This window comes from Cnephaeus nilssonii (assembly GCF_951640355.1).
Source record: "Cnephaeus nilssonii genome assembly, chromosome: 6".
Classification (NCBI taxonomy): Eukaryota; Metazoa; Chordata; class Mammalia; order Chiroptera; family Vespertilionidae; genus Cnephaeus; species Cnephaeus nilssonii.
Genome location: NC_137077.1, coordinates 76,195,453 through 76,220,951, shown reverse-complemented (window position 1 = coordinate 76,220,951; position 25,499 = coordinate 76,195,453). Strand labels below are relative to the sequence as shown.

At 40.3% G+C, this 25,499-nt stretch overlaps 1 protein-coding gene and 1 pseudogene across 2 annotated transcripts in view; one reads left to right on the top strand and one right to left on the bottom strand.

Annotated features, from left to right (window-relative positions):
- TMTC2 (transmembrane O-mannosyltransferase targeting cadherins 2) overlaps nucleotides 1-25,499 on the bottom strand; it is a 416,162-nt gene that overhangs the window by 60,360 nt on the left and 330,303 nt on the right. The window contains exon 10 of the mRNA XM_079775789.1: nucleotides 6,453-6,567. Within this exon, the coding sequence (XP_079631915.1) occupies nucleotides 6,453-6,567 (115 nt within the window). The remainder of the gene's footprint in view (nucleotides 1-6,452; nucleotides 6,568-25,499) is intronic.
- On the top strand, nucleotides 19,153-23,797 carry LOC307101992 (high mobility group protein B1-like; annotated as a pseudogene). The gene is made up of 2 exons: nucleotides 19,153-19,264; nucleotides 23,233-23,797. The product of its transcript is annotated as a high mobility group protein B1-like (transcript).

Below are 25,499 nucleotides of genomic sequence, written 5' to 3'. Positions count from 1 at the left end.
TACTGAGTTCTAGCATTTTAAATTCCTTTGATATTTTCCTTTGATGATAAGCAATCTGCTTTTTATAATGTTCTCATCTGGAAGCATCCAGCACTTTTTCCATTTTATTTGAAGTACTAAAAACGTCAACAAGTATAGTCAACACTCATTATGTGAGGCCACTCAACATCTGTGATCACCCTCCCTATAAATATATTGGGTAATGAGGCACAATGTGGATCCCACCTTCCCAATCAAGACAGAAGCTAGAAATCCCCTCATCTTCCCACTTTCTTCAAGCCAAGGTTCCAGCACATAACTCAGGTTCCACCAGTCAGAAGCAACCTCAAGAGAATGGAAGTAGGAAGGAAGCATAATGGGGAAGGAGCTGCACTCTGGAGAATCATCTTTCAATGAATGGGGCATTCACTCTGCTACGTTCCTTGTGGGTGATGGTGGCCGAGCTCTGGACTATAAAGCTGCTCAGCCCCAGAGAAAGCAAGGCGGTTGATTATTTCTGGCTGAGTAGATCATTCTCAAGGCCTATGAGAGAGTTTTTGGGCTATCGAATACTCTTTAGAAAGAGTATTTATTACTGGCAAGAATGAATTCTTTAGTTTGCAACAAAAACCCGTGAGCCATACATAAAGACAAGTTCAAGTACAGATCTGTTTTCATGAATTTTGCTTTCAATATGATTGAAGGCCTTCATCCTTTCTTAGAAATTTTCTCTATCCTATATCATAAAAGGCTAATATGCAAATAGACCGAGCAGTGGAACAACCCGAAGAACCAAACAACTGGTTGCTATGACATGCGCTGACCACCAGGGGGCGAGTGCAGAACATGGCGGGCGTTGGCTGCGGCGGGATGGTGGAGCAGGTGAGCGGGGGCGCCAGACCAACGCGGGTCACTGTCATCTGGGCGAGCCTCTGGTGGTTACTGAAAATTCTTTGCTTCCACGTGCCGCGGTCCCACCCAGCGCTCGCACCTGCTGCCAGCACCAGAGCCGCCACCGCTCACACTCACTGCTGGTGCCAGCCCCACTCACACCCACAGCTGGTGCCGATGCTGAAGCCACCATTTGCACCCACTGCCCGTGCCCAGCGCCGGTCCTGATCACTCGGCGTCATAAGCGGGTGTAAGCGGCTGCTGGCCCTGATCTTCCCTGGGGGCTTCTCCACCTCCCCCAGCTCCTGAGGGGCAATCAGGGCAGCACCCGCTGATGGCGCAGGCCCCACTCACACTGCTGCTGGTGCTGGCCCCAATCGCTCTACACCGTCAGCGGGTGCAAGCAGGGCTGGCACCGTCAGTGCGTGGGAGCAGTGGCGACAGGAGTGGGGTTGCTGTCAGATAGGGAACCAAGGGCTGTGGTGGGAGGGGCCGGGCAGGGGTGCGGAGGATGGGCCAAGACCCGCCCCTGTGTCTCCCACAGCCTCGCAGCCCACAGTTCCTTTCAAGGTGCACGGATTTGTGCATTGGGCCCCTAATTTGTTGATAATTGCTTATCTGCTCTATGCTCTTCTTTGGAAATGTTCTATTTACATATACCAAATATGTGCATATGTAAATTTATATATAAATATGTACATTTAATTATATATACATATTAATAAGTACAGATAATAACACTATATAGCAATACTACATACACTGAGTGGCCAGATTATTATGATCTCTGAACGCATAACAATCTGGCCACTCAGTGTATATCCTATATAATAAAAGGCTAATATGCAAATTGTCCCCTCGACCAGGAGTTCAACCAGCAGGCAGGCCAGCCAACCGACACACAGAGTGGCCAGATTATTATGTGTTCAGAGATCATAATAATCTTGCCACTCAGTGTACGTACTATGTATATACTATATATAAATGTATGTAACTATATATGCATACCTGTACACTATATATAATTAGGAGAACATATACAATTATGAATGTGCATAGTGTTCTCAATCTATCCTCTAATCTTTTATTCTTTCAGTTATCATTTTCATATCTTTAGTATTTGACATCAATTTCTTGGAAAATACTTCTATTTAAATTAGCAGTCTAATAGCTGTACCTTGCCTCCACTGCAGTCATAAATTTGGAGATCCTATTAATCTCTTAGCCATCTTTCCTGATGTTGTATTGTTCCTCTTTCCAACTACTAATTTTATTTTCACAGGTATACACTGTATTAGTTAGGACAGGTTAGTTTACACTGTAGTTAATAAACACATCCTAAATCTCTGTAAATTAAGATAACCAAGTTTATTTCTCATTCTAAAGCAGGTGAGAAGGGAGGTTTGTCTGCCTATGACCATTTCACAATTTCCAATTCAGAAAAAGGGGAAAGCACCGACTCTTGCAAAAGTGACATACATCATGTTCACACACATTCAATGACCAAAATAAGACCCAGGAAGGTCTCAACTTTGAAACGGCAGCCAAGTGCAATCCTATTGTGTTTCTTGAAGGAAGAAGGCTAAACATATTGGGTCAAGAGCATTAATACTTCCACACCACATAGTGTTCTTGCGACTCATCTTGCTATCATGAATAATAGATGTTCTAAGTGGTTCTTATGTTTTTAATATAAATCTCACTGCTTCGGTGAGGGCCCTTTACTTGGATACATCTGATTTGTCATTCTTATCTGGACTGCCAAATTAAAATCATGTACTTCAGAACTTTCTATGTGCTTATCCTACAGAGAAAGATCAGTATCCATTATTGAGAGTTGAAATGGGTCTGTTAGAAATTTCTCAAGTTTCAAGTCCCTTGACGGTCCCATAAGATAAAGATTTTCCCCTTGATGAGATTTTCCCCAGGCCCTCTCTTCTCTTCCAATCTCATCTGATCTATACAGAATAACTGTTTTTTGCATTTGGGATGAGCAATTTTTTTTCCTCATTAATAGATTATTTGGGTCATTTTATTGGGAATTAGCCAAGCAAAGGGAAATTAAATGAGTGTCCTCAAACCATACTTGAACTATAAATTTCCTAAATTGCTGATTTTGAATGTCAGGTCAACCATTAATCCAGCTAACCAAGACATAATCAGGGAGTCAGCTGTCCTTTCCCTCATACCCCATTGGTCACTAAATCTTGCCAATTTTGTCTCCTAAATATCTTGGAAAAGAACAGAGCTCTTGAGAGAAGAATTTATATCAAACTCAACTTATAACAATTTTGCATCTCCAGGGGAAATGCTATATATTACACTAAATAGGCAAAATCTTAATAGCTAGCCATTTTAATAAGGCTGCATTCAGGGGAAAGACCAATAAGTGTTCTTACTTCTTTCAGCAAACCACGTCCTAAATGTTCTTGATTATATAAGAGGTTAGACAGGAAGCACTCAAGAAATAGTTGAATTTGACTGAATCAAAAAAGAACTAAGTGAAAACATTTCTGGGGAGTGCCACCAAGTTAAGGTGAAGAATATGGCCAGGCTGCTGTGGTCATACTTGCAATCAATACATAGAAAGAGGTACTGACTGGCTGCAACTTAATGAGGAAGGCAGAATGCAAAAAGCTAGAGAGAGGTTCTGAAAAAGAAATCATACATATTCGTACATCGCCAATATATAACAAAAATTTTCCATTGGTTTCTAGCACGATGGTAACTAAGGAAAAGTTACAAGTAATATATTTAACAAGGACATGTTTTGTAATATACTTATAATGGGTTTCCATTGGTAGACCTTGAATTTCTGATACTGATTTAATATGTAGCAAAAGGCCTTATTCATGAAAGTATCTATTATGATTAAGATGAATTAGCCTGTAGAAACTTGTGCATTCCTATATTTACAATTTTTTGTGTGTGACTAAAAGCATAGTGCTTTATTCATGAAGAACAAAAAGGTCCCCCTCATGCAGTACCTAACCTTGTCATGCAAAGTAAGTTGTCTTTTACAAATTATTTTTCCATTGAAGGTTCTTGCAAATTAGCAACAGCTTATTTTATAAATATAGCAATAGTCAATGGAATCCTGATATCTCTTTGTAGGTATCAGCTTTAGGAATGTTAAATATTGATGTAGAGTAAGGGCATTCAAAAGAAAACTCAGAGAACATTCTTTCCTTTTAAACAGACTTTGAATTTCTTATTTAAAACAAAAAAAAAATCCAAGTAGGAAGCCATTGAAATACAGTTATCATAAGAATCTCAAATTATAAATCCAAAGTAATCTATGAAACGTGCTTTAAATATTGGTTCCTGGGGGACAGGTAGAAATAGCCTATAAAAAAAAAAAAGAGGTAATATGCAAATTGACTGTCACTCCAACACACAAGATGGCAGCCCCCATGTGGGACACAAGATGGCCGCCACAAGATGGCCAGCAGGAGAGGGCAGTTGTGGGTGATCAGGTCAGCAGGGGAGGACAGTTGGGGGGACCAGGCCAGCAGGGGAAGGCAGTTGGAGGAGACCAGGCCAGCAGGGGAGGTCAGTTAGGGGCAATCGGGCCAGCAGGGGAGGGCAGTTGTGGGCAACCAGGCCAGCAGGGGAGGGCAGTTGGGAGGGACCAGGCCAGCAAGGGAGAGCAGTTGGGGGTAACTGGGCCAGCAGAGGAGGGCAGTTGGGGGTGACCAGGCCAGCAGGGAAGGGCAGTTGGGGGGGACCAGGCCTGCAGGGGAGGGCAGTTGGGGAGGACCAGGCCTGCAGGGGAGGGCAGTTGGGGGTGATCAGACCAGCAGGAGAGGGCAGTTAGGGGCAACCAGGCCAGCAGGGGAGGGTAGTTATGGGGAACCAGGCCAGCAGGGGAGGGCACTTGGGGGGGGACCAGGCCTGCAGGGGAGGGCACTTGGGGGGGACCAGACCAGCAGGGGAGGGCAGTTAGAGACAACCAGGCCTGCAGGGGAGGGCAGTTGGGGGTGACCAGGCCTTCAGGGGAGGGCAGTTGGGGGTGACCAGGCTGGCAAGGGAGGGAAGTTAGGTGTGACCGGGCCAGCAGGGGAGCAGTTAGGCGTCCATCAGGCTGGCATGTGAGTGGTTAGGTGGTGATCAGGCTTGCAGGCAGAAGCAGTTAGGGGCAATCAGGCAAGCAGGCAGGCAAGCGGTTGGGAGCCAGCAGTCCTGGATTGTGAGAGGGATGTCCGACTGCCCTTTAGGCCCAATCCCAGTGTGGGATTGGACCTAAACGGGCAGTCAGACATCCCTTGAGGGGTCCCAGATTGGAGAGGGTGCAGGCTGGGCTGAGGGACACACATAACCCCATGCATGAATTTCGTGCACCAGGCATCTAGTGTTGTTATAAAAGCACAACACAAGGAATGCTTGTGATGATGAAAACAGTCTATTTTCTGTGGTGATGGCTACAAAAGCTATGCAAGTGATAAAAATGCATCAATCTAAACACACACACACACACACACAGGCACAAGTAAAACTGGGAGATCACAATTAGACCAGTGGATTATATCAATGTCAATATCCTGATGTTGATATTACAGGGTAGTTCTACAAGGTACAGGGAGACCTTTCTGTGTTATTTCTTATAACTGCATATAAATCTACCATGATCTCAAAATAAAAAGTAAAAAATATTTCCTCTACTTGTTCTTGAAAGTTCATGTTTTAAAATCATACAAATGTGAACCAATTCTCCTGTTATTTGTCTTCCCTTGTAAGAGTAATCTACATAATTACAAACCTATCTCTAGACATTATACATTGAGCAAATAGTATAAATGTCACCTAATGAAGCATTTAGATGATTCAATAGAGTGAAATTCAGGTAAGAGTATGGCAAAAGATGTATCCATATTTCTAATAGAAAAAATAAAACATTTTAAACAACTGTATAAATTATGTCAGTTTCTTTAAAACATCTTCTTTTAACCTAAATCCCACTGAAGAATGCATTGGCTTTTTATATTCACAACAAAATTATTGATCTGCCTTTTAATTGTTTCACTATTATTCTAATAGCCTTCCTAATCATTTTTCTGAATATAGAAGCACTAAAGGTCTAAAGATATGCATAGTTGACAGTGCTAATTATTGGGCCATTTTGAGAATTTGAAAGGCCTTGAGTATATTTGTATTTTATAATCTTCTCCACACCAAACATAATCCAATGTAACCACATGGCACATTCAGTGCAATTAATAAAAAACCCCACAAATATTGAGATGCAGTTGACTAAATGACATATGTTTTGTTTTGGAGATAATTAATTAGACAGTTATTAATTTCAATTGTGCAATTTTCTTTTTGTATTTTATGGCCAATAGTTTTTGAAGGGAAGGAGGAAGGGGTCTCTATAATATTTAGAGAATCCTGAAAACTCATATGCCCTACATAATGTATACATAAACTAGAATGAAAAAAAATAGTCCTGATTTTAACTTGGCTAAGCAGAATAATTCAATTTATGGATGTGGAATAAGGTAGTATGATGGGGATTTAGTAGAATTAACTGCATTCCCAAAGCCACAGTGCTGATCTTTTAAGAAACAGTTGCAAAAACTAACCTGAGCATGTGGGCAGCATTGAAGACCACATCAAACTCTGTGCTGTCCAGTTCTGCTGCTTTTTTTGCCATCTCGGCTGCTTCTAACAGACGAGCTTCTTCCAGAAGAAATTGACCTGTAAAGTATGAAAGCAGGAGGGCTTCAACTTAGAATACAATAATCCTTTGAAATAAATAAAGCTGCTATAGCGAAAAGTATAAAAGCGGAGATTAAGGTGATATAAAGCTAAGAATTACATGTGCTGTATACATAAATGCTCATCTGTACTCATATTTAACAGGCCTTTCTTTTAATTGCAGGACATTGCAATGCATTTATCTTGTACATTAACAATTTTTTCTTAAAATAAAATCCTGTATAGACTGTTGAAGCAAGAAATGAAATGAATAAAATATATATTACAAATAATAACATAAAAGATATACCATGTTATGTAAAAAGAACAGTTTTTAAAGTCTTATGGGAAGAATATTATTTTTGTTCCAGTCTTACTAAGAAATAAATAACGCACATCACTGTGTAAGTTTAAGGCACACAGTTTGATGGTTTGATTGATATCTTTGTGAAATGATTACCAAAGCTTTCTAATATAAAAGTGTTTGAGATTTAAGGCATTGTTTCAGTCCTATTGCTGAATCTGCAGCTCAAGTGCAATATATATCACTAAGTCACCAATCAACTGTTTTAAACCTTCACCTAAAAATTCATTATATGTGCGCCGAAACCGGTTTGGCTCAGTGGATAGAGCGTCGGCCTGCGGACTCAAGGGTCCTTGGTTCGATTCCGGTCAAGGGCATGTACCTTGGTTGCGGGCACATCCCCAGTGGGGGGTGTGCAGGAGGCAGCTGATCGATGTTTCTCTCTCATCGATGTTTCTAACTCTCTATCCCTCTCTCTTCCTCTCTGTAAAAAATCAATAAAATATATTTAAAAAAAATTTCATTATATGTGATGCATAAGTAGTATAAAATTTAATTATTAGCTATAAATCTCTGAGCTTCTGGGATGATAGTCCCTTTGTAGGAAAAAAAAAAAGATATTTACCAATTGGAGTTTAGTTGATTTTAATTATTCGTCCTTTAAAATAGCTTCTGTCTCTGATGCATATACACTAAAAGGGCTATGCACATTGAGATATATTTAAGTAACAGAAAAATTATTAAGAGAACATAGAAAGGTCGGCTTAGCTCTTAATTAGATTGACTGACAAACGTGGAAGAAATATTAACTGATTCAGATTTTTGAGATTCCTTTCAGGCCAGCGCTACAAGGTTAAAATTATTGCAGATAGAGCCACACAAGTCTTTAAAGGCTACCTCAAGAATTGTTATATAATGCTATCCCAGAATCATATAGTAAAAGCAAAGAAAAAAAGTAAGAGCTGAGCTCAATTTTAAGAGTGTAAATATGCAAGTAGAGAGAATAGATGCTTCTTTAGAGCTAGGGCTTTATTAACAGTAAAAGTAATGATGTTAAGCCTCATCTGATACCGCTTTTAAAATGAAAACCAAATCAAGGGATGACAGAGAGATGCAGAAACCATCTGACAGGCTTCCAGAGCTGTGACCTAATGATTATTTCTTTTTGCTTGGGGTTTCCTGTTAGCAATACAAAAAATAGCTACAAAAATGATTTCCAAGTCCTAAACTACACACAGAAAACAGAAAAAATTAAAAATGGTAAATCCTCCCAGGTGGCTGTTGGAAGAGGCATTAGCTACTGTTCATCTAATAAATATTACAAATCGTCTTCTAACCCACAGAGATCAGTCCTTAATATACCAGGGCAAGTTTCCTGCTTTCAGATTTGCAATAAACCACAGCCACTGCCTATCCATAAGCATTTCTAATATTCAATTGGTAAAGAATGGTAAGTAAAGATAAGCCTAGAATTTCAAGCCTGCATTTTTAAATAAAGTGACAGTTTTAAAATCAGTACTTGGAGATGTGTCAGCTACTTCTACAAAAAACTTTATATCACTTTCTTAGTTAGTCGCCTAACATTCCGTGCCTTTCTCATCTCCCAAAGTAAACATAATTGTTGGGTTAGATAATGATTAAGGAAACAGGATTGTAAATAGTTTCATTTATAAATACAAAAACACATTACTCATAAAATCCATGTATGTGCTAACTCTACAAATATGTTAATGTGGCATTCAATTTAAAGTGTACACGCTTTACAAAAAGTAAATCAAGAATTAGACAATGTGTAGCATACTGAATATTTACTGTCTCCTCATATATATATGAGTAAAGGATACCAGGCTAAATAAACCCATTCTTCAGTTAGTTATGCTTATTATAAATTGTTTGAATTAAAATGTAATGTTAATTGCTACGTGTCTTCAAAACATAATGTTTACCTAAAAAAGTATTAATAAATATATTTATTAATTATGTGACACTTAAACAAAGAATAATGTCAGAATTTATTAATTGTTCTTTTTCCTTTTCAGACAGTTATTAACTCTGAAATGTATTTTGTTATTAATAGTTAGAAAGATGCAACGATTAAATGAATAATGAAAGTTATTTTCTTAAAATTCATCACTACAAACAGTAGAGGGAAAGGAAGACATATTAGCCCAGATGAAAAAGAGAAAAAAGGATATGATTTCTATACTGTCCACATAGAGAGGGTCAGTGACAAGAGGTCTGTGTGCTATAATAATAACAGTGGCATAAGAGATGAGTTTATATGCAATGCCATGCCCCAGGGCAAAACTTTTCTTTTTTTTTTTTTTAAAGATATTTTTAGAAATAGAGGATGGGAGAGAGAGAGATAAACATCTAAACATGGATTGGCTATCTCCTGCACACGCCCTACTGGGGCTAGAGCCCACAACCCAGGTATGTGCCCTGACTAGAATCCAACCTGCAACCTTTCAGTGCATGGATGACATCCAACCCACACTGAGTGACACCAGCAGGGACCAGGGCAAAGCTTTTTCAAGCTATGTTAATCTTAAACACATCTTTAATGATTCAAAATCACCAACAAAAGAGGAACATTAACTAATTGTGTAAAATCAAATACACAATTTTACCATCATTTTTACTCATGCTTTAAGTTAGCTTTGCGAACATGCTTTCTGTAAACAGTTTGCAAATTCCCAAAACAACATGAAACACATAGTTTTTTATTGTAAATGGTGACAGAAATAATTCTCATATAGTAATTTTATAACAGTAGAATGCATTCATCATATTAACATTCAGAAAAACAATATCACAACATATCAGTTAGGTATTTGCATAATTCCCCCCATTCTGTTCTTGACAGGCTATAAATCTCAATAGTCCAACATTGATATTATTATGATAAAGCCATAAAATACTATGAAGTGTAAATCATTTGGTATCTATTTTGTAACTAATTTTGAAAACATGAGCTGAAGTAGAAAGTCAATTCTTATTCTACTATGTTTATAATGATTGTTTTGTGTGTTGTTGTTTTTTTAAATATAGCCCAGAACTGATGACAAACAGAGCAATAAGCATTTCAAATACATAGAATAAACATAAATCAGGAAACAAATATATACCAAGTTCCTTCTTAATAACTATCCAAAAAACCTAAATTGGTATGTTATTGGGGGAAAAATAGGAAACACAATTTGCCCTACTCCTTCCAGAAGACTTTATCTCGAATCACTTTTCCTCAACCAACTTCATTTATTACTAGAGGCCCGATGCATGAAATTTGTGCAAGAGTAGGCCCCCCCCCCCTACCCCCGGCTGCCGGCATTGGCTTACCTCTGGCACCCGGGACCCTGGCTTCCCTTGCAACCCCGGCTTCGTCCAGAAGGACGTCAGGTCTAATTAGCATATTACACTTTTATTATTATAGATTGCTTTCACCAGAAATAGGCTGTGAATTACTTAAGCTTTGCTGAGTGTAACCTGCAGCTTTACAGCCTTATTTATCCTGAAGTCTCAGCCTCTCAGATTTCTCTCCACCCACATCTCTAGTCCTGTTTGCCTATCTATTGTAAGTGGACATCTTTCATGTTTATGCCCAAAGCATGTCCTTCTTGGTGAATCCTTCTTTGATCACTTTTCAATAGTGTTAGAATAACTTATGATTTAAATTTACCATCTAAACCAAAGCACTTAAAAGAATAGGAGGGAGTCGTATTATTATGTTGGAACAAGAACCAAAAACCAGATTGTCCTAATTCTGCCACCCCACTTATAGTACCTGTGGCAGAATGGGGATCTCAATTCTCTCATCTTTTATCGCTCTTGGAAAGTGAACCATTTTACACAATAAGGCATTGTATCCCCGAAACAAAAAGTGATCAATATTAATAACAGAGAAACAGGTGTTCGTCACTGAAGAATACAAAGATCTATTGTTGTATCCACCAAGATTGAGCCAGGGCTCCCAGCATGAGTGTGACTACAAATGGAGTCAGGACTCTATGGAGAGTGAAGAGGGTTGGAAAGGAAAGCAAGAGAACTTGAAGGCAGGTGCTTAGGGGAGTCCATTCACATGGGTGGATTCTGCAAGGTCACCTTTCCCTGTGGTTCTCAGGCTTTAGTGCCCATGACAATCACCTGGGAGACTGGCTGAAACAAGGAGCTGGGCCCTGTCTGCACAGTTCCAGACTCAGTGGGTTTGGGAGAAAGCCTATCATTTGCATTTTTAACAAGTTCCCAGCTGATGTTACTAGTCCAATGCTCATAATCTTAAAATCAGTCTCTTATGAAAACAACAAAATAAATGCTTTGCACCAGACTCTGGATCCATGCCTGAGGTTAGCTGTCAGTTAGACTGAGCGCTTCTGGTTAATTCATTGCATGTGCCACGGCTTTCCCTATATCACAGGCATAATGACCTGGCTGCACACATGTACATACATATGAATAAGATATACTCATCCTATATAATAAAACCTAATATGCAAATCGACCAAACGGTGGAACGACCAGTCACTATGATGCGCACTGATCGCCAGGGGGCAGATGCTCAACGCAGGAGCTGCCCCCTGGTGGTCAGTGTACTCCCACAGGGGGAGCACCGCTCAGCCAGAAATCAGGCTCACGGGGATGGTGGCTGCCCAGCAAAGCAGCGGTGGCGGGAGCCTCTCCTGTCTCTGCTGCAGCGCTAAGGACCCCTCAGGGGATGTCCACCGAGGGGTCCCGGGCTGCGAGAGGGCACAGGCCCAGCTGAGAGACACCCCCCTCCAATGCACGAATGTTGTGCACTGGGCCTCTACTTAAATATAAAATTACTCTTTCAGATTTTTAAAATAAGGAGATTTAAGAGTTCTATCCTTCATATGCAGAAGAGATTTCTGAGAAATTACTTCTCTTTTACATGCAGTAGACAAATACATTCTTTGTGTTTGATAATAGAGTAGAATTTCAAATAAAGAAACCACAAAAATCTTAAGTAAAATAGATTTTGCTCTCATGGGTGTACTATGCCACCATACTTTACCATTATTTCTTTGGTGTGTAATTTGTCTTACCCAAGTTAATTATCATAATCATATTTAACTGTCTCAAATTAAAGGGAGAAAAAAGAAAAATGAGATGAGAAATTAAAAAGAAGAAAAAAAGACATTTGAGTAGGAAAAACCAGAAGAGAATAAAAAAGAGGAAACGTTCTCTCCAGGTCCAGATGCAAACAGTGTAGGTTTCCCCATAGGCTAAATGGAAAGAGGGAAAAGGCAGTCAATGATTCTGGACTCAGCTGTTTCAGCATCAGAGCTACACCATTTCTTTCTGGACAGTTCTCTAACTGAACCATTTAAATCACTTGCTAAATTTTTACCAATGTTTCAATATGATAATCCTGTGAAGACCAATTCCTCAGTAATTCCTGGATTTAAAATTGATGTCTTCAAGGTAGAAATCCATAAAAATGTAAGCTGGCCTTAAACTACAGGCTCAAACACTGCTTTGTAAAAGTTCTACATAAAAGCCCCCTAGATTAGTGGGGACGGGCATTTCTTACTAAAATATGATGAAAAATTTGCCCTTATGTTCAATGCAACTAAATGAAGTGGCTAAAACAATCTATAATAGGTGTCATGACGACAGAATTCTTTTTAGAAAAAAAACATTCAAATGTCACTTTAAAAAATCTGCAACGACAAATAAAAATCTTTTATAAAATAACTAGAACATAACATTCACAGTAGAATAGTTGCCCTTGGGAGAGAACATCAGATTATCAAAATGTATCCAGAATGATTTTACGTCTGCTGATACTACCCTGTCTCAAGCCATCATCTCGCTCTGGATTACAGCAATAACCTCCTAACTGATCATACTTCTGCCCTTGATTTTACCGGATACTCTCAACACAACAGTCAGTGATCCCGTTAAAATGGAAGATCCAGTCATCATGCAGCTGAGTCAGGGAAGGTGCAAATTATTATACAGTCTGATATGATCAGCACTGGTTCTTTGCCCCCAATCCCTGCCTCAGTTCTCTGACCTTACCTCCATTGTCTCTGACTATTCTCCTTTTGGTCATCTATTCAATCTCCATTGGCCTCCGGCAGTTTATCTGACACGCAGGAGGAACACAGACTCCTATTCCTCTTTTCCTGGAATGCTCTTTCCCAAAACACCACAATGGTTCATTCTCTTATTTCTGGCACATTGTGGGGATTTGATAAATATGTGTTCAATGACAGGACTGAATTAACCAATCATATCCCTACATGACTACTTGTTTCATCTTCAAAAGCAAGTCATAATCCATCCAGCATACGTCAGCAGGCATCTGTTCACATCCGCTCACCTTACAGTGATGTTAGGCAAGGCTGCTGTGAATGGCCACACATGCTGGGTATTGCCATTCACACTGAAGTCTCTAGGAACTATGAATGGTGCCTCCTAGTTTTGAGCAACCTTGCAGCCTGGCTTTAGATCTCTGAATTGCCTTGGTATACAACAAATAATCCAGACACCAATCAGACCTTCTAAGATATCTTAATTCTGGAACAGGTCAAACTATGCAATTGTGCTATTTCACTGTGCTAGGAATGAATTCAATGTCTGGGAAAAGAAGAAGAAATGTAATATAGGCAATGTAGGTTTAATAGAGCCAATCCAAATAATGTATAATGTGCTTAGTATACACAAGATATGGGAACACTGGCAATCAGAGATACAAAGATAAATGAAACATTAATCCTTGAAACAATGGAAAGAGGATGTTATAGACAGAGTTTAACCACAAAATGGATATACATTTGAAAATGGAGGTACAAGGTAACACAGGATAAGTGGATAAAGAGAAATTTTTGTTTGGTTTTGTTCAACTTCTAATTAAAGTTGAATGTGCATAAAGTAAAGGGCACAGGTGATTTATCACAAAGTGGCTATGATCCTATAATTAGTAGCCATATCATGACAAAGAACATCACTGGCATCCAGAAGAAATCGTTGATACCTGGGGACTTTTCAAAGACTCAGATCATTGGAACAGGGAAAAGACCATTGTAGAAATATTGAGGCTGACTGGCCTTGGTGACATGTAATGGTAATAAGACGGGTGGGTAAAGGGGAACTGAGGCAAAATCTTCATGAGTGTTTCTATTAAGGGAGGTGAATAACGCATTCCTGACAAGACAGAGTGGGTGAAAAGCAACAGTCAGGATTTATAGACTAGCGGTCCAAAGGAGATGCTGCTGAAGAAGGCTGGTTACTTGTTAACAGATGCTAATTTTGCCTGGGAGAACTAAAAACATGGAGGAGAATCTTCTCCTTTGCTTTTCTGAAAACAGACTTGCTGAGCAACTCTTGAATTTAGGAATGCTCTCACTCTTTAAAACCAACCTCTCTCCCCTTCCATTAGTTTTGGTTTGTGTTTTTTGTTTTTGGCAGTCTGAGTTAAGAAAAGCTGTGGTTTACTGAGACCCAGTGAATTAGGTATGCCAGAGTTACTGCCCAAATACAGAAGTACACCAGGTGAACAAGAAAAGAACACCCAGGAGATCAATCTAGACCCCCTTATTTTGAGGCTGTGAGGCTGGATCTGTCCCTAAATGAATATGAGACCATGAATTTGCCCTGAATTGGACGGACAGCATGAAAGATGTCTAGTGAAAAGGAGATTAGAGAAACAGCAGTCCAGGGTTCCATGCTCAATTGAAAGGAGGTCAGGAAGGCTTTCATCTCTTCATTGAATTTATTTCTCCCTGGCCCTTTACAGAACAGGTATGATGCCAGAAAACCATCGAGGGATTTATGAAGACTGTCATATGGGGAATGGCATGGAGAAGAGGGAACTAGGGGGACTTGAAGAGAAGAGGTAAAAGAGAAAGGAGGAATAGGGGATGGGACAAGGAGGGGGAAAGCAACACAGTCTCTTTACAGTTTTAAGTAATATATAGATTCAATAGGGATCATGTGTGATCCAACAAGGAAGAGAACGTCATACTAAGCTTCAAACAATCTGAGATTTATCACCTATGGGAAACGCACGAAGGAAAAGACATAACTAGATGAGGGGTAGACCCTAATCAAAGACACAGAGGTGAGTAGCCTCCTTTTGTTCTAGGATATTGTGCATTCTTAGACAAGGAAAGAGACGAGGTAGACAGAAGGACTCACTGAAGAAAGGAGCTTAATCTGAGACTTAATTATGGTGGGCAGCAATGAAAACCGAGAGGTGGCTCAGTGAGCTTACATCCTCTTCCTAAGGAGGGCTCCGTTTTCACATAGTGCTCCCAGGCCATCTGCAAGGGCTTTGGGGAGGTACTGCTTTACAGATGTGTCCACTGAGGCACAGAAGAGTAAATAGCAGGATACACAAACTTTGGAAACAACTGCTTTAATCAGAATGCAAACAAGAATCACAAAGTGCATGCATTAGCTAGATCAAAATAGCTAGGATTGGGAAAATAGTTTCCCTCTCTCTTCCCTTCCCCACTCCATCTCTCTTTCCTCCCCACCTCCTCTCCCTCTGTTGCTATAAATAATTGTTACTTATAACCCTCGTTCTTCTTGAAAGCAATTATTCTCTCTCTCTCTGGTCTTTAGTCTGTATGTTGATGGGTAAAGATTCCCCTTTATTTTTATTCCTAGGTTTTTATTCTACCTTCTCTTCCCTAATTTCTGCTCCTCATTTATGTATCTTATTCAAACATTTTTCTATATGATTCATTCTCCAGGATCGTAGTAGAGTTTCTATTATAATTTTAAATAATAAATGGTCATTGTTACAATGAATGTACTGAGCATCTATTACATGCTAGTTAGTTTATAAAATGTAAATGAATCCTCACAATTCGAGGCAGTAGCAATCATCTCCACATTAAGAAACCGAGGAGCAGAAAGGCTAGCAGAAGGCAGAACATGCTCAGGGAGATAATTAGCAGCAGGGCTGGGCATGCCTCATTTCCAAATCCATGATCCACTGTCCAAATCCATTACACCATCTACTCCCTAATCAAAAATTTAATTCAGCTCTTACAATCTTGCTTTTGTGGTTTCTTGAGCCCTATACAAAGACAGATTCAAAAGAATATCGGTGAATTGTTGCTATGGTCTGAATGTCTGTGCCTCCTCTTCCTCCTCCTCCCACTCATGTGCTGAAATCTTAACCCCCAAGCCTATGGTACTTGGACGTGGGCCTTTGAGAGGGGCTTAGGTCATGAGGGTGAAGCCCTGGTGAATGGCATTACTGCCCTTATAGAAGAGACCTCAAAAAGCTCCTTGCCTCTTCAAGTACTTGAGAACAGAGAGAGGGCAGCTGTAAATGACGAAGGAGGTCTCCCCCAGACACTGAACCTGCCAGAGCCATGACCTTGGACTTCCAGTCTCTGGAACTGTGAAAAACAAATGTCTGTTGTTCATAAGTAACCCTCTTTATGGTATTTTGTTATAGCAGCCCAAAAGGACTAAAACAAGTACTCAACTCCAACTTCTGAGCAAAGCATGATGTAGTTATAAGTAATTTAAAACCAAGCAGACTCTATCCCCATGTGAAAAATGGAAGCAGAGAGGAGACCAGCAAGAGGTGAAAGTAACTGAAATCCAATGCATCCTTCTAAATTGACCACCTTGCCAGGACCGGTTTGGCTCAGTGGATAGAGCGTCGGCCTGCGGACTGAAAGGTCCCGGGTTCGATTCCGGTCAGGGGCATGTACCTTGGTTGCGGGCACATCCCCAGTAGGGGGTGTGCAGGAGGCAGCTGATCAATGATTCTCTCTCATCGATGTTTCTAACTCTCTATCCCTCTCTCTTCCTCTCTGTGAAAAATCAATAAAAAAAATATATATATATATATATATATATATATAAATTTATCACCTTCTCTGTGTGAGGCACAGCGGTCAGTGCTGGAATCCCTGGAGCAAGGCAACTCTGGTTATTCCCCAAACTCTGGTTTTGATCCACAGCTCCCTCACTTATTTAAACAGCAATAACCTTGCTGTGTCATCAGAAGAACTAAACGAGGCAGCATAAGAAAACCCCGCAGCGTGAGGGCTGGATCCTGGCGTCCGGTCTTTATACTCCCCTCCACATGAGCGCTTTCCCTTCCTCTGTCCCTTTTAGCCTCTCTCCCTGCCTCAAGGAGGGTCCTTCCTTCCTGAGGCCTTAAGTAAAGGAGTAGGAGAGCCCCAGTCCTCCAAAACCTCAGCATTCTGGGTCTGTCACCAGTGGGGACCCACCAGGCTCATGTCTAGTAAGAGCCAATATCTTTGAAGGCTCCAGGCAAACCATAAACATATCATGGGTTTAAGAGTCAGATGAGGTTAAAAATCCTTGCTCTGACAACTTCCTAGAGCTAGAGTCTTCAATAAGTCATACTTTGATACCTTAAATCTTATATCCGTAATATAATGATAACATTATTTCTGCACAGGGTTAATTACTCAAGTGAGACAACATATACAAAAAAGCACCCAGCACTGGGTCAGAAACCTAACAGTGGAACACTGAGCTTCAATAATAGCTCTATTATTAAAGAGCGTAGAGGTGTCCAGCATACACCAAGCATTTTTCTTTAAGTAAATTCTCAGAAATCTGGAGTCCAGGTCACACCATATTACTTGAATGCATTTAATCATTTTCATATTGTGAGGTATCTTATAATCCTTATATACTTAATAGTATTTTATTTGAAGAGTCATAATAAAACTTGGTGGGTGCTATAGTCTGAATGCTCATGTCCTCCCTAAATCTATGTTTGAAAATCCTAACTCCTCAGGTGATAGTTTTAGAGGCAGGGACTTTTGGAGAGCTCTGCCCTCATAAATGGGACTAGTGCCCTCATAAAATAGGCCACAGAGAGACCCCCTCACTCCTTCCACCAGGCAAGTATACAAGGAGAAGCCTGAAACCCAGTAAAGGCCCTCACTGGACCATGCTGACACCCTGAACTCAGACCTCCAGCCTCCAGAACTTTTTGTTGTTTACTGTTTATAAGCCACCTAGTTTTGGTATTCTGCTATAGCAGCCTGAAGGAACTATGACAGTGGGACAGAACTGATGTTATCTCAGAATCTCAGAAGCATGGTGTTTTCAGCATTTTACATATGAGAAAGTGTGGGCTCTGAGAGTTTAAGACACTTGCTTAAAGTCACACAGCGAACAAGCACCCTTTCTGCGTGACTATGCCAGGCCAGGTGACACCTGACTGCTACCACCACGAGTCAGTTTATAAATGTGTTTTATGAAAGAGGCTAACATGCCTCAAAATACACACTATATAGGTATTATATGTTGACATATTATAGGTAAGGGTTTTAGTTTTGCTTTGAAAACTAAAATTTTATATAAGGTATATTTATTCTTAATTAGTATTTTATATAACTTCATAACAAAGGTTATTGAAAATAACTTTTAAAAGATCAGTAAGTAGTGGATGCAAAATAAGACATATTATATGCATACACGATTCTTTCAGTCTCCTTTCTCAAAAGACAATTCAAGTAGAACTTAAGAATGGAATGCTTATCAAAAATGCACAAATTCCACGAGAAACCACAAACATGAATCAGAAAGGATATATGCACCCCTCTGTTCATAGCAGCACAATTTACAATAGCTAAGATTTGGAAACAGCCTAAGTGCCCATCAGCAGATGAGTGGATTAAAAAACTACACAATGGAATACTACGCTGGTATAAAAAAGAAGGAACTTTTACCATTTGCAACAGCATGGATGGAACTGGAGAACATTATGCTAAGCGAAATAAGCCAGTCAGAGAAAGATAAATATCACATGATCTCACTCATATGTGGGATACAATGATCAACATAATTTGATGAACAAGAATAGATTTAGAAACAAACGGTATGAGCGGGGGTTAGAGAGCAACCAAAGGACTTGAATGCATGCATATTAGCATAACCAATGGACTCAGGCACTGGGGCGGTGGGGGCTTGCCCGGGGTGGGAATGGCTGGGGGTGGAAGAGGTCAATTGGGGCAAAAGAAGACATATGTAAAACTTTACACAATAAAAAATACAATAAAATAAAATAAAAACTGAGGGGAAAAAAAAAATATTGCCTCATCATTTGATGAACTTAGGACCTTAAATGAGTTGTGCATATTTCATAAGATAAGTAGAAATAGTCTTCTGTCTCTGAAAGCCCCTAATGATAAGGTGAATGACTCCCAAACAGTATATTTGATACATATTACATCACCTAATAGTATAGCATCCATGGATATAAATAAAATCTCTGTTCATCTTGTATACTGACATAAGAGTCAATGACAATGCAGAGCAGCAGTCAGGAGTGCAATGCTTTGGTTCAAACTGGCACTGAAACCTTGGGTAATCCACCTCACAGCTTGCCAACTTCATTCCTCATCTGTAACATGGAGACAGGTGACTTCCCCACTTGGCTTTTGTGGGGATTAAATGAGATGCTACGTGTGAATTTCTAAGGTCTCAAAAGTTCTCAGCAAATGTTTGTACTATTATTATATTTGATAAATTCATCATGGAAATATGGTATATAATAAATAATTCAGGCAAGATCCTTTTCTCTATTCCTTTCTCTTTAATGTTTATGTCTTAAATTTTACATGTTGAGTCCTGTTAAATAAATTTTAGATAATTACCTAGTTACTGTAATACTTTTCCTATATTTCTTACAAATGATCAATATGATAGATTAAAATACTGATTCTTTTTCATTTTATTAAAGCCTACATTACTTCATAATGTGCTCATTAAAGAAAATGTGAAATAAGTAAAAACATTAAGCCTGCCCCCCCCCCAAAAAAAATTGGCTACAGAAGTCCAAAAAGCTAAAACATCCCTTCTTAACATTATTCATTTTGTTTTGCCTTTTTAATGACACAGTTATGTTGTAGAATTAACCATTCTTTATTTACAATAACATGGGCAATGGTCTCATTACATATTCTTTATAAACTTAACATAGGATTTATAATAGTTTATTAAATGGGAATAACCTTTATTTAATCATTTCCCACTTTCAAGCATTTCCTATTTTTGCCTCCAATAAATAGAAATGCTGTTTTCCAATTACTGTATTTGTTGATATTTTCAAACATTGAAAAACTTAAATTTCCTTAAGATATATCATCAAGAGAATAATTACCAAAACTAAGAGCTAGAGCACCTCAAGGGAATTCCCTGTTACTTGAATTTAAATTTCTTTGATTTCTAATAAAATTGTATGTTTACCTGCCTTTTAAAGCCTGTTATATTTTCTCTTTTAGGAATTATTTGTTCAAATCCCTTGGTCTTTGTATTCTATTTATTTTCCTTGTAGTTTTAGAGTTTCTCATGTCTTAAATACACTGAGCTTTTGCTTTTATGGAAATTATTTCCTATCACTTTACTATTTGTTCTTTAACTATAGTCCTTTTGTAAAAAACATTAATCCTTTAATTTTTCCTTTAAGTTTTGCTTGTAAGCTTAGAGCATCCTTTTCTTGCTCCCCCCACTCCTCCCCACACACACTTTTTACTCATGTGAAAGTTTTAATTCCAAAAGGCTTTGGAAAGTATCTCACATAAAACACACATAGGTATGAACATCAAATAATATTAAATTATTAGACACACTGTAGTAACAGGGAATTTTAAAATAAAAAAATCATAGGTAAGAATTAAAATAGTGTGGGATAACATTTAAAAATAGTATCCAATTCTAATTATGTACCTGTGAATGGCTTGTGCTATCCTTGGGACACTAAACATTGATATTTTCACAAAATGTTTTGGTCTTAAGCAGTAAATATACCAGTAATTGTAACTTCAAGGTAATTTTGCAAACACTCACCAAAAATGTATTTTCACTTTTAATCAAGGAAATATTATTATTTAATTTAAATGACTGCTCTTGCAGTTTTAGAAGTGATTAAAAATGAAATGCTATAACACAACCAATTTCAGTTCATCATCATCTTCTAACTACTTTTAATTATGAATTTAAAAAAAGTAACCACAGGCCTCTCAACAATTCAACCCATATTTCAAACTTCTTCTTTTCTCTTTTTGTGCTCACTGATGAACAATCAAACATATTTTGAACAATTTCCCCCAGTATTTATTTTAAAAATAAAATTTAATAGTATATAAACCATCCTGGAGAAAAACAGACTAGTACAAAATTAACAGAAGATTTTGAACTTAAAAACTGAAAGAGCTGGACTATTCAAGTTTTTCCACAACTACATATATTGAAAATTTCTGATTCACAGAGTTTAGATGATGAAAAAGATCAGAAACAAAAAAACACCGGGTAAGATGGTAAAGTGTTTGATAAATGCAGTAAGACATTTTCAGGATGCTAAAATTGATAGTAAAGCCAAATCATAATAATAATCCATATAATTACAGTTTTTTAAATTTCTATACTTCTCTGTGGGCCCAAGAGAAAGAATGATACACTATCCTCAGTGTTAGAAATGATTTCATGGTTGTCTGGACCAACCTTCTCCCCTTGGAAAATACTTGAATTTTCTCTTATCTATATATATAAAAGCCTAAGTGACTGTCTGACCAGTAGCTATGATGCGCAATGACCACCAGGGGGCAGACGCTCAGCGCAGGAGCTGCTGAGCTGTGGTGACTTGGCAGCTGCGGTTCTCGGGTGACACACCTGGAACCAGAGAGGAGGGAGTCCGATTCCAGGGTGTGTCACCTGAGAACCTCCCTCTCACAATCCAGAGCCCCTTGGGGGATGTCAGAGAGCTGGTTTCGGCCCAATCCCCACAGGCCAGGCCGAGGGACCCCACTGGTGCACGAATCCATGCATTGGGCCTCTATTCCTATATAATAAAAGGGTAATATGCAAATCGACTCAACAGTGAAACGACTGGTTGCTATGATGCGCACTGACTACTAGGGGGCAGACGCTCAATGCCAGAGATGCCCCCTGGTGGTCAGTGCGCTCCCACAGGGGGAGCGCCGCTCAGCCAGAAGCTGGGCTCGTGGCTGGCGAGCACAGCGGGGTGGCAGGAACCTCTCCTGCCTCCACTGCAGGCAAGCGGTAAGGAGCAAGGGGTGCTGGACTGTGAGAGGGTGCAGGCTGGGCTAAGGGGACCCCCCCCCGGAGTGCACGAATTTCATGCACCAGGCCTCTAGTGTCCTTATAAACCCATATTTGAAAAATCTTCAGTGAGCACTCATTTCATAACCTGACAGCTCTCATAATTTGGATGTTACCCCTTCTATGAAGCCAGAAATGTATTTCCCAAAGCTTCTAGTATGGTCCTAGTTCTGTCTTTGACCTGTTCTCCAGACATAGGCTATGCCTTTTGCCTACTGCATTTTTTGTGTCCTTTGATGTTTTCCATTGCACCCCCTCATTTCTATAGGTTTGTCTGGTGAGCTCCTACTCATCACTCCAATATAGCTTACATGCATTTTGATCGAATGTAGTTCTCCTGGACCCCAGCCACCCAGGTCAAGGCATCTTAATTATACTGTGTCTCCTTTAAAAAACTAATTGCAATTGTTATTAAATAATTATTTACACAATGTGTGCCTCTCTCACCAGTGTGCAGTCTCCATTGGAACCTGTCTTATTCCTTGCCATGTCCCTACATCTAATATAGTGCTTGATAAACACTGGGCGGGAGGAAGAGCTTCAGAACTCCTCACTACATAGCTGAACCCTGGGAAATGCACATCACCCAGAGAGAGTATCAAGAATGAAGAAAGTGAAGCTAAAATCTGCACTCAGCAGCACATGGATAAGAGGTAGATGGGAAAGAAAAAAACAACAACATACAAAGTCTACATAAAAGAGCACTTCTTAATAAGGTTTATCGCAATCTGCTCCCTTTCAATTTTTGATGCTTTTGTTCTTAGTATTTAATGAATTCCCGTTTGTATGGGTTTATACATACCAGGTAGTATTGACTCAAGTTGTTTGAATCTACGTCAAATTTACTGCTGTGCACATAAAGAAAACATCTATGATATGTTCTTTCCATGTCTTGACTGTCATTCTTTTGACGGAAGCTTCCTAGAGGGAACTATAGGAAAATCCAGGGAAAATCCCTTTAATTACAGGCCCACAAGAGATACCAAGGCACCAAGTTCTCACCTTTGACATTTATAAACTAAATTCCATAAAGACTTCACATGATTTATTTCGTATGGACATTGGAATACACTGATGGCGCATAAAGACAGCATTATACTATCCTTGATACCCTCATTTGAAACCTATTTTCTACACACTCCTTAAAATTTTTATGGAAACCAATGAGAGGAGCTCCACAGAGATAGCGCCGGGGCAAGTGTGAGCCAGCTGGGCACGGGGTGACTATGTGCTCACTGAGGAAAAGCAATCAAACATGGGCAAATGAGATCCTAAGAAGCCGAGAGACAAAATGTCATCCTATGCTTTCATGTGCAAACTTGCCGGGAGGAACACAAGAAGCAGACCTAGATGCTTCAGACAACTTCTCAGAGTTTTCTAAGAAGGGCTCAGAGAGGTAGAAGACCATGTCTGCTAAGGAGAAAGGAAAATCTGAAGACATGGCAAAGGCCCAGTTATGAGAGAGAAATGAAAAGTTACATTCCTCCTAAAGGGGAAACAAAAAAGAAATTCAAGGCTCCCAATGCACCCAAGAGGCCTCCTTCGGCCTTTGTCTTGTTTTGTTCTGAGTATCACCCCAAAATCAAAGGAGAGCATCGACCTACCCATTGGTGACCTTGCAAAGAACTGGGGAGAGGTGTGGAATCACACTGCTGCAGATAACAAGCAGCCTTATGAAAAAAAGCCTGCTAAGCTTAAGGAGAAATATGAAAAGGAGATTGCCGCATACCAAGCTAAAGGAAAGCCTGATGTGGCTAAAAAGGGAGTTGTCAAGGCTGAAAAAGCAAGAAAAAGAAGGAAGAAAAGGAAGAAGAGGAAGATGATGATGAATAAGTTGGTTCTCACAGGTTTTTTTTCTTGTCTATAAAGCATTTAATTCCCCCGTACACAACTCACTTCTTTTAAGAAAAAAATTAAAATGTAAGGCTGTGTAAGATTTGTTTTTAAACTATACAGTGTCTTATCCTATCGAATAAAAGAGTAATATGCAAATTGACCGTACCACTGCTACACCCGCAAGCCACACCCAACAGCCAATTAGGAGCGAGTGTACAAATTAACCCAACCAAGATGGCTGTGGCCACGGAGCAAGCAGGAGGCTTGGGTTTCCCTGGCAATGGAGGAAGCCAAGCTTCCTGCACAACCTGGCCAGCTCAGGCCTCCGCTCAAGGCTACAAAGTTTCAATTATAGAAGATAAATAAATCCCAACAAAAATGGCTATGGCCATGGAGCAAGCAGGAAGCTTGGGTTTCCCCAGCGATGGAGGAAGCCAAGTTCCTGGCCTACTCTGGCCTCCACTGAAGGCTACAAAGTTTCAATTATAGAAGATGAATAAATCCCAGATACCAGGGCCTCCGCTTGGGTCGCCAGGGGGAGGGCCAGCCTGCAAACCACCACAGGCCCCTCACCCAGGCTGCCCCACACCCCAATGGAACCCCCACCCTGATACAGGACACCAGGGCAAACCAGCCAGCCCCCACCCATGCACCAGGCCTCTATCCTACCTAATCCTCCTATCTAATAAAAGAATAATATGCAAATTGACCATCACTCAAACACACATGATGGTTGCCCCCACGTGGTCAAAGATGACTGACCCCATGTGGACACAAGATGGCCGCCACAAAATGGCCAGCAGGGGAGGGCATTTGGGAGGGACCAGGTCTGCAAGGGAGGGCAGTTGTGGACGATCAGGCCAGCAGGGGAGGGCAGTTGGGAGGGTCCAGGCCTGCAAGGGAGGGCAGTTGGGGGCGATCAAGCCTGCAGGGGAGGGTAGTTAGGGGTGACCAGGGCGGCAGAGGAGGGAAGTTCGGGGCCACTGTGCCTGCAGGGAAGGGAAGTTGGGGGAGACCCCGGCCTGCAGGGGAGAGCAGTTGGGGGTGGGGACCAGGCCTGCAGGGGAGGACATTTAGGGGCAATCAGGCTGGCAGGGGAGGGCAGTTAGGGGCAATCAGGTTGGCAGGGTAGCAGTTAGGCATTAATCAGGCTGGCAGGGGAGTGGTTAGGGGGAGATCAGGCTGGCAGGCAAAAGTGGTTAGGGGCAATCAAGAAGGCAGTTGGGAGCCATCAGTCCTGGATTGTGAGAGGGATGTCCTACTGGGATTGGGCCTAAACAGGCAGTCGGACATCTCTCGAGGGGTCCCAGATTGGAGAGGGTGCAGGCTGGGCTGAGGGACACACCCCCCATGCACGAATTTCATGTACCGAGCCTCTAGTTTTGTATAAGTAACACACTGCTGAATGTGTTTTTAGATAGTCCTGTCCTGGTGGTATTTTTAATAGCCACTAACCTTGTTTGGTATGCATGGGGGTTATAAACTGGCATGGAAATTTAACCCTTTGCACTTGCTTGCTTTTTTCTTGAGCTGCTACTGATGCTAACCGTGTCGAGTCACACTCGACATCCGAGTGCAAAAGGTTAAAGCAGGTTCTTGTTGGTGCACAGCACACATTGGTTATATGTGGGAATGCTAGTTTTTTCATCTTCTGTTGTCTCTGATGCTGCTTATATGAAATAATTCTCTTTCTGTTAAC